At 35.3% G+C, this 10640-nt stretch overlaps 1 protein-coding gene across 1 annotated transcript; it reads right to left on the bottom strand.

The window, feature by feature from the left end:
• Positions 1-5048: 5048 nt before the first annotated feature.
• nppa (natriuretic peptide A) lies at positions 5049-9681 on the bottom strand. The gene is made up of 2 exons (NM_198800.3): positions 9530-9681; positions 5049-6528 (listed from the first exon to the last, which is right to left on the bottom strand). Exons 1-2 carry the CDS (start codon positions 9641-9643, stop codon positions 6223-6225), a joined length of 420 nt encoding a protein of 139 aa, NP_942095.2. The 5' UTR covers positions 9644-9681; the 3' UTR covers positions 5049-6222.
• Positions 9682-10640: the final 959 nt, after the last annotated feature.

Genomic DNA, 10640 nt, shown 5'->3' with positions numbered 1-10640 from the left:
GATGTTGTTTAATTTGTTTTAATTTATGTTCAGGTTAGAGGGTTTAAACCTAAGTTGAGTTTTTTGCTTGTTATTTTGGCTTTACCTCTGCAAGATTTTTGTCTCTTTTAAAGTTAAATATCAAATAAACTTGACTTTACGTTATTTCTTTGGTCAATCGTCTTTGTTGTTGTTTTTCTTTTGAACGAGAGATAAGAGTCCGGGCTCTACATTCATTTTAGAGGAGTCCTATTTAATTTAATTTATTGTTACGTTTCTGGCTAGCTTTTTGGAGCCGTGCAAAGTTAAAAAACGTAACCACTCCGGTTTCCCCCGCGGTCCAAACGCATACGCTGTAGGGGAATTGATCAACTAAATTGTCCATAGTGTATGTATGTATGTGTGTGTGTGTGTGTGTGTATGGGGGTTTCCCAATACTGGGTTGTCCCTGGAAGATCAGCTGCCATCTAAAACATATGCTAGAATAGTTGGCGGTTCATTCTCTGAAATATAGACTTAGGAAAATAAATGAATGACATGTACTCCTGTAAGGATTGTGGTCAGTCGCTGAAAATTCTTGTCCTGACAGCGATCTTACCTAGTAGGTGTAAGAGAGCATCAAAATGACTGTCCAATACCTGGAAGACTTGGTTTGGCCCGTATGGTCATACATCATATCTGCCACTTATATCTCCCTCGGTGGATTAATCTCCTGGCTAACACCAGTCCTCACCTTCAGCTTTGACGGAGGATTCAGAAGCTTGTCTAATTGGAAGGTATGCAGGTCTCGGTCATTCTCTTGTCAGTGTTATCCCACTAGACCCACATTAGACCAAAGACATCATTCTCTGACAGTCTGTTAGTATGTGACGCGCTCCTTGGTTTGGACTGAAGTTTCTAATGAGAACCGTCCTGTGTGGCAGCAGTCGAAACGGAGGCATTATTCATGCAATCAGGAGACCCCGCAGAGCTTGTGTAATAGGATTAAGGCTGACACGGCGGTGGTTTTTTTACGGGTTAGTGCAGGTGTTGATAAGCTCAAGAGAAATAGCCACCTGCAGCTGTTGGACTCATTAAAGTGTAGTGCTGATGGGTCTTGTAATGAGTCTGATAATGGCCATTTGAAGAGAAGACGTGGGCGGAAAATTAGTCAGATACCTTATGAATGAAAGAAAGGGGCTGATGGTCAGTTACGTGTTATACATGGAGTCATTTAACCCCTTAATTGTCACCATCCCGCCAGCAGGACGTTCAGGCTATTTCACAATATGTAGCTGTTACGTAGTTTGTTTACTGTCATCCTACTACCCTTTTTTGGCCTTTATTAAATGGATAGGACAATATTTCAGAAAGGAAACAAAGTGAGAGAGAGAGAGGGGTTAAGGACGGGAAATGTCTTCGAGCCGGGATTCGAACTCGGGACGCCCTGAAGTGCTACTGCATCATATGTCAGCGCACTAACCTCAAGGCTATTGCACCGACCAACCCATTTGAGTCTATTTCAAGTCAGAATGAAATCGAAATGTACTTGGTTTATTTTTATATGTATACATTGGGCAAGGCAGTGGCGCAGTAGGTAGTGCTGTCCCCTCACAGCAAGAAGGTTGCTGGGTCGCTGGTTCGAACCTCGGTTCAGTTGGCATTTCTGTGTGGAGTTTGCATGTTCTCCCTGCCTTCGCGTGGGTTTCCTCCGGGTGCTCCGGTTTCCCCCACAGTCCAAAGACATGCGGTACAGGTGAATTGGGTAGGCTAAATTGTACGTAGGGTATGAGTGTGTGTGTGGATGTTTCCCAGAGATTGGTTGCGGCTGGAAGGGCATCCGCTGCGTAAAAACTTGCTGGATAAGTTGGCGGTTCATTTCACTGTGGCGACCCCAGATTAATTAAGGGACTAAGCAGACAAGAAAATGAATGATGAATGAATGAATGGTCCCTTGTTATCCGCCGGGGTCACGTTCTAAAAATAACCCGTAATAGACGAAATCCGCAAAGTACTTTATTTTAACAATTATTCTAGATGTTTTAGGGCTGTAAAACCCCTCACTACACACTTTATACACTTTTCTCAGACAGGCGTTAACATTTTTACTCTTTTCTTTCTTGTTTAAACACTCCCAAAGTTCAAACCATCAGAGAAAAAGAAGTCCAGTATTATAGATCTCTATAGATTTGATCTTAATTTATTTATTTCATAATGGCGCCCTACAGTCGTGTAACTTCTACCTTCTTTTAGCGTGTCCAGAAGTTCAACTTTTTGTGCAATGGTTAGCATCTTCCTCTGCCTTTTGGGTGCTACCCCAGGCGACCGGATGACTGATGTTGTTAGTTTGCACAGTTCTGACTTTTCAAACCATTTCTGATGTGAATTATCTGCAGCTGCTTTCAGTAGTATGGCAATAAATGTCACGTAATATGGTATTTAAACTTGCATTTAGAGCATTTAACACTGTACAAAGCCCATAATCCCAGATATGGAAAGCATTTCAAAAATAGACATTTTGCACATCGCCCATGTGGATGGTTAGAACTAAAAAATTGTTTTAACATGATAAAGAGACCTTCGATTTTGTGTAGCATAGCCTGTTGTTAGGACACATTATTACTGAGCAACAGTTTATTATTCAATTGTACTTCGCTACAGCAATCCACATGCAAAATTCTTAAATATTTTTTAGAGGCTAAATTGAAGTCAAATACAATAAAACTGTCCATACAACGATTTGATGCCTTCAAATATCGTCAGAAGTATGAAAAAAATATGGTTTATATATCTGAAAACATAGGAGGGTGTTCTGACGATCTGTGCTACCTCCTTAGAATGTGCTACCGGTAGCTGAATCGGTCATATTTCATCTAAAAAACAGGATTAGATCATCTTGTCAGCTTCAAATGTTTATCAGAATGAACTACCTACCTTAAGAAGGGTGTAAAAACAGGGACAGCACATTTTGTCAGCTTCAAATTTCAATCGGAGTGAATTACCACTCCAATAAATGGATTAAATGAAACGAATGAAATAAAACTAAAAAAAATAAGGCAGTAGTTTACTCTGATATATATTTAAAGGTGCTACACCTTTTTCTACATTGTTTAATAGAGTAGTTAATTTCGATTGATATTTGAAGCTGACAATATGTTACCCCTCGAAATTAACTACTACTCTATTAAACAATGTAGAAAAAGGCGTAGCAGCTTTAAATGTCTATCAGAGTAAACTACTGCCTTAATTTTTTGTTTGGAAATTTCATTAGTTTTATATATGATTTGTTTATTAGAGTGGTAGTTCACTTCGATTGACATTTAAAGCTGACAAAATGTGCTACCCCTGTTTTTTTTAGATGAAATATGACAGATTGAGCTACCGGTAGCACATTCTGAGGAGGTTGCTCAGATCGTCAGAACATTGGTGCCCTTATGTAATTACTAGTAGTCATCTAATGGTGACATCTGGTACTGCGCCCAAACAAAATCTTCCAGAAAGCAGATTTTTGAGATATCTGCTTTAAATTGGAAATATAATTTGTTCAGACATTTAGCTTTGATTTTCCATAAAATTTCAGGCAGGTTTTGTAAAATACATATTTTAGGTAATATAATGACATATACTATTTTTGTTTTATTATTTTCATAAACCTAAAGGCACACAACTTTTGTTTTATTTTCATTTTTGAACTTTGCTCATTTAATCCTTATGTACTGTTGGGGATGTTTTCATCCACTCTGGGGTGATTTTAGGTCATTAATTTGGCCATAACTTTTTCTGTGTTTCAGCAAGCAGAATTATTTTGCTGACAAATATTATTTTGGGAAAATGCTTTGAATTAAAAAACAAAACAAAATCTGGGCAAATTTAGAATCTATAGAATCTGGGCAAATTTACTACCTTTTGTTATGTCCATCCACTGAATTAAACTGCTATAAAAATGCATCATATAAATATTAAACTGTTTTGCATGAATCTGTTAATCAACCTCAGTCCTGATTAAAAAAACTACTAAATTGTTTAGAAAATTACAAGATTTTTATTCTTTAATTGTCAAATTCATAAATGATGTCACTGATTTGGTGAAAAAACACACATAATGACGTATTTTAATATATAAAGTAACTGTGGACTGTATTTATTTTTTTTACCTTTTATCAGTCTTGAACATGTGAAACAGCATTGTCTTTAATGCATTGCTTTTGGTTTATTTGAATTTTCTCTGTAATTTTACTGTTGGTTGCTGTTTTTGCCCCATTGACTTCCATTATAAACCCATTCTTTGATTACAAAGCCATATAATCATACACTTTGATTGTTTTCCCTGTTAGCAAGTGTTAAAATTAGCAATTTGTACTGTTGATCATTAGTTGACACTGTTAACCTTTTAGATAGGCCTCTGCAAAAAAAAAAAAAAAAAGCTTAAGTTTCTGGATTTTATATGGAGTATAACAGCAAATTAACTTGTGTATGTGCGTCTGTGTGACCTTTGTGCACTTATCTTGATGCGTCTGAGAAAATCTACATATGCATCTGAGCTCTCAGAACTTCATGGAGTAAACAAAAACAAAGACTGTGTAATTATGCACCATCAAATGTGGTTGTAATGGAGATCAATGGGGCAAAAACAGCCACCAACAGTAAATTAGGAAGAAAAAATTAAAATCTAACAATGCATCAAAGCCAATGTTGTTACTAATTGTTCATATGTCCAAGATTGTGATAAAAGATTTTAAAAAAAAATCAGTTCAAGTACAATTTATGTTGAAAATATATCATTTTGTGTGTATTTTTTTCACCAAATCAGTGACATCATTTGGGAATTTGACAATTAAAGAGTTAAAATCTTGTAAAACATTTAGTATTTTTGATCTGTACTGAGGTTGATTAATAGATTTATATAAAAGAAAATTTAAAAATATATGTATCTGATGCATTTTTACAGCAGTTTATTTAGTGGATGTTTACATCCCCAACATGACTAAGCGGTAGTAAATTTAAACAGTGCACAAGGACTAAGCTAAGAAGATGTCATGTTATTTCCAAAAAGAAGGCTGAGAGTTTAAAAAATAAAACTTCAATTGAAATGTGTTAAAACATCAGCTTTTATTTTCATTGACATCAAAACAGTTCTTGAACATATTTTTACATAAGTGCAGTATCATCTGTAAAAATCTGTGATATGCAAAACCAGAAACACAAACCAATTCATATACCGCACAGAAACCTCATACATGAATGCAAAACACAGTCAAATATTAAGAAATTCATGCCATTGCAGGATATGCTGTATGTATTTCAACATTTATATCAACACTCAACTACTTGTACATAATAAATAAAACAAATATAAATGTCACAACAGTGATTACAAGATATGTAAGAATTCAGCAACAAAGTCATTATGGTTAAACAAATCTACGCAGTGTCAATATACATTCGATTTTAGTTTTTAATTTCTAGCCATTTATTACAAATGCAGGTTTATGAACTCGTATTTATATGGTTTATATGCAGTCTAAAGAACATACTGTTCAACACAATCTCATGGCAATTCGTAACTTTTTAATATAGTGGCTAATTCGTATGAATTCGTACGATCTAATTCGTACAACTTAGTATGATTTGCTCATCCCCAAATGACAGTTGGGTTTAGGGGTGGGGTTAGGTGCCACGCCTCCTTTTAAAAATTGTACAATTTCAAACGACTGTACTCGTACGAATTCATACGAATTAGCCACTAAATTGGCCGAACGTAAAATACATTTTCTCGTGAGATCAGGCTGGATTGTTTAATGTTTTATTCCTATTTTTAATAGTAGGTATTATTCCGTCAAACACTGTTCTTTTAAAAGTTGGTTTGTAACATTGCAAATCCATTTAATGTTACTTACTGAAGGCAAAGGTCATTTAAAAAACAAAAACGTGGATCTACTTTTCCTCATTTAAATACTCATAAATTAATCCAAACACTAAGTTTGTTCATCAATCATAAATATATTGTAATTTCAGCAACACTCAATAGAGTCTTATTCGTTAACATTGGTTATTAAATTACATTATTAATGACATTAGTTTATTTTATTTCATGATGTATTAATTTACATTAAAATACTTTTCATTTTGCCGCTATGCTAGTAATTATCAATAATTATTTACTAATGTATTAAAGTGTTAGTTCATGTTTATTAATGTTAACAAATTAAGCCGTATTGTAAAGTGTTACCGTCATTTTAAAATCACTGTATCCGCGTATTGCAGCTAACCTTTTTTAGAGTTGCAACCGAGGGTGCTGGAAGACCCTATGCGATCCAGCCTTCCCCCAAAACAGCCAGACAAGCTTTTGCTTCGGGTCGACAATAGGAGATCTAGCAGGCGATTTCTCTGTGTGTCAAATCCATCCGAGGGGTTGGAGTCCTCCCCCGGAGCTGCTGCTTCCTCTCGGTCTCTGTCCCAGGATGTGGAAGGGGGGCTCTGCTCCAGCACGGTGTTGCTGTCTTCATAATCTACGGCTCTCTCTGATGCCTCTTCTGTTGCCAGGGCCTCCTCAAACTGCTGCAGCAAGCTCTGGAAAGAAGCATAGCGTTGTAAACGGAAGTATTGCCTTGTCTCAAACACAATGCTTATGTTTCTTATTGAAGCACCTGTGCTACTTTGCATTGAAATATAGTCCTCAAAAAGGAAAAATTGAAGTTTGAAACTAATTTCGAGAGAAGCTTGTGATATGATTGATCGCGGCTGGTTTCTCATCCATAATCTGTAATAATTCAATCAGATTGGTTTAAGCTTACTATAGCCTGATTTCACCCTACTGCTTTATCTTTGTTTTGGAAGAATCCCTTCTTCCACCCCATCGCTTTCTTTTCCTTCTTTACCGCGAGGAGCTCTCAAGACTTACCTGATCTCGGACCCCCTTACATGCTTAAAGATTTGCCGGGATCCCTGGGCTCAATTATTCCCAAGTTTATGGTTCTCTCCCAGGACAGCATGCCAAACTTGCTAATAGTGTCAAGCAATAATCTAATCCTAAACTCTTGGAATCAACTTTGGACAAAAGTGGTGCGCAGATGACCTTGACCTTTATATATTGTACCTTTTATATATTGAATCCCAAGATCATTTAAAAATACCATTAATAAATGCTCCAATACAACTCAACCTTCTTTTTTTTTCTTTTTTTTTTTTGCTATGATGAACCATTTTTGCTTTCCAAAAGAACTTTTCAGTAGACAACTGCGAAAAGAACCCTTTTTCCATAGCATGAACAACATTTCGAGAATTTAAAGAACCTTTTTTTCCACTATAAGAACCATTTATGCAATGGAATATTTCAAAAAGTAAATCAAAAAATTTTTTAAAGAACATTTTGTCCAATGGAAAATTCCATAGGTATTTGCGAAGTGTTTTTCCTCTATAAAAACCTTTTTTTTTCCCAATTGAACATTTCCTAAGGTGAATCTAAAGATATTTGTCCACTATAAGAACTTTTGTCTGATAGAAAGTTCAATAAGTGCAACAAAAAAAATTCCAGAATAAGAACCTTTTGTTTAAGGAAAAATTTTAATATGTGCAACTAAATAATTTTGTTTCCACTTTATATAAACCTTTTTTCCAATAGAAAATTTCCATAGGTGCATCCAATATATGTTCTCACAATAAGAACCATTTGTCCAATGGAAAATTTCCATATAGGTGAATCTAAAGTTCCATGGATCCATGTAAAGATTTTTTCCCTATTATGAGAACCTTTTGTCTAATAAAAAATTCCATAGGTACATATACAAGTTTTTTTTTTCACTTTAAGAACCTTTTGTCCAGTAAAACATTTCCATATATGGATCTAAATATTTTTTTTTGCTATAGGAACCCTTTTTTCAATGTAAAATTTCTATGGGTGTATCTAAAAAGAATGTTTCCAGCAATAAGAACCATGTGTTCAATGGAAAACGTCCATAAGTGAATCTAAAGATTTTTTTTTCCACTGTAAGAGCCTTTTGTCTAATGCAAAGTTCCAGATGCATGTAAAGATTTTTTTCAATATAAGAACGTTTGTCAAGTGAAACATTTTCATTTATGCATTTAAATATTCTTTAACTATAAGAACCTTTTGGCTAACGGAAAATTTCCATTGGTGCATCTAAAAAGAATGTTTCCAAAAATAAGAATCATTTGTCCAATACAAAAAGTCCATAGGTGAACCTATAGGTTTTTTTCCACTATGAGGACCTTTGGTCTAATGGAAAGTTTCCATAGGCATATCTAAAAAGAATGTTTCCAACAAAAGGAACCATTTGTTTAGTAGAAAACTATAGAAGAGTCTAAAGATTTTTTTTCCCACTATAAGAAGCTTTTGTCTAATGGAAAGTTTCATAGGTGCATGTAAAGATATTTTTTGTTCCATTATAAGGATCTTTTGTCCAATGGAATATTATTATAGGTGCAAAAAAAAAAAAAGCACACAATAAGAAGCTTTTGAATTAAATAAAATGTTCCCGCTATATGTAAAAATCTATTTTGTCCAATGTAAAATTTCCATAAGCGCATCCAATATTTTTTCCACAATAAGAACTGTTTGTTAAATGCTGAGTTCCATAGGTCCTTGTAAAGATTTCTTTTACCATTATAAGAACCTTTTATCCAATGGAATGTTCCATTGGAATGATGTCTAATGGATAGTTCCATTGGTGCATCTAAGTATTTTTTCTTTCTACTATAAGAACTTTTTTTTCAGAGGAAAATTTCCATAGGTGCATCTAAAAAAAAATGTTTCTAAAAATAAGAACCATTTGTCCAAAATAAAAAATGTCCATAGGTAAATCTAAAGATGTTCTTTCCACTATAAGAACCTTTTGTCTAATGGAAAGTTCCGTAGATGCATGTAAAGATTTTATTTTCAATTATAAAAACCTTTTGTCCAGTGGAACAATTACATATATGCATCTGAAAAATTCTACTATAAGAACTTTTTGTCCAATGTAAAATTTCCATAGGTGCATCCAATATTTTTTTCTCACAATAAGAACTATTTGTCCAATGGAAAATTTCCATAGGTGAATCTAAAGATTGTGTTTCCACTAAGAATCTTTTGCCCAATGGAATGTTGTTCCACAGGTGCATCTAAGTACTTTTTTGTATACTATAAGAACCTTTTGTCTAATAGAAAATGTGCATAAGTAATTTGCAATCATTTTTAACTAAAAGCCTTGTGTGTCATAAAGATTTGAAAAATGACTGTGCATATAAAAATCCCTCGCACAATAAGAACCATTTGTCCAACGGAAGTTGTTAATAGGTGAATCACAATACTTTTGGAGAATTGGAAAGTTTCCATGAATGTTAAAGATTCTTTATGTAAACATGCTGCCAATGACCTTTTAAGAGTATCTAATAATTTTACTTCTTATTTTTTCGATATTGAAAGTCACATAAAGAACCTTCAACATCAACAGAAAACTTCAACTGTACAAAACGTTGTAAAAGAAGTTGTTTCAGTGACGAAAAACCACTAACTTTTAAGAGCACTGACTGTTTACCTCACATTGAATTGGTTAAACATAAACCCAAATACCTTGAGCTTGGCCATGTTGCTGTCAGAGCTGTGTCTGCTCAACGTGTGCGCTTGTACATCCGTCTGCTGCCAAACCAGGAGCAGCAGTCCTGTCAGAATTAGTCCCCCGGCCATCTCTGAGTGTCTCTGAATGCGTTTTCTTGCCCTCTGAACTGGCTTGGCTCTTATATAGGGACAGTTGGCTGTCAGTGGCTCATCCGTGGTAAAGCGTGTGAAGTGCATTCCGACACCTCGTCTGTGATAACGCTTGCTGGGGCAGATTTCCTTTTAAGTGGCTGTTTTTCGCAGGCCTGGAGAAGTCCTGGTAACTCGGACACAAACAGTGACCTCAGGCATCATGGGGAATGAATCCGCTGCACACGAGTGGCTCACATGCTTCCGGCATCAGATACAAACTACAACTGAGTATACCATAAGGGGTTAAAGCAGACCGCAATCCTATATATAGGCCAATGATGCAGACTGAAGGGATGACTTTGTGGACTATATGTAAAATATGTTTATTGGAGAGGTTTTATCTGACTGATTTCTTGTGTTGTTGGCATGATGACCGCACATAATATTTTACTACACTGTTACGACACTGTATAAAAAAAAACCTGTTTATTATAGGTTTTCTGTATTTTCTGTTTATAAACGGTTGTGAATTGTATTATGGGATGTTGATCTCTTTCAATGTTGAAAATTAAACTTTACAGTTTAACAAAGTGCATTTTATTGACATTTTAGTAGTTTGAAATAATATAGGTTTAATAAATAATATATAGAGATACACTGACCGGCCACTTTATTAGGTACACCTTACTATTACCGGGTTGAACCCCCTTTTGCTTCAGAATCGCCTTAATCCTTCGTGGCATGGATTTAACAAGGTCCATATTGACATGATAGCATCACGTAGTTGCTGCTGATTTGTCAGCTGCACATCCATGCATTTGAATCTCCTGTTCCACCACATCCCAAGGATGCTCTATTGGATTGAGGTCTGGTGACTGTGGAGGTCATTTGAGTACAGTGAACTCATTGTCATCTTCAAGAAACCCCAGTCTGAGATGATTTGTGACATGGCGCGTTTTTTTGCTGAAAGCAGCCATCAGAAGATGGGTACACT

The sequence above is a fragment of the Danio rerio genome, chromosome 8 (assembly GCF_049306965.1).
Source record: "Danio rerio strain Tuebingen ecotype United States chromosome 8, GRCz12tu, whole genome shotgun sequence".
NCBI lineage: Eukaryota > Metazoa > Chordata > Actinopteri > Cypriniformes > Danionidae > Danio > Danio rerio.
Note: the sequence above shows the minus strand (reverse complement) of the source record. Positions and strands in the feature narration are given on the sequence as shown.

Excerpts from the sequence above, each read along its gene's own strand:
- nppa (NM_198800.3), bottom strand. The coding sequence starts at position 9,643 with ATGGCCGGGGGACTAATTCTGACAGGACTGCTGCTCCTGGTTTGGCAG. Across the intron at positions 6,529-9,529 it reads GCAACATGGCCAAGCTCAAG|AGCTTGCTGCAGCAGTTTGA; the intron begins GTATTTGGGTTT and ends GCTTCTTTCCAG.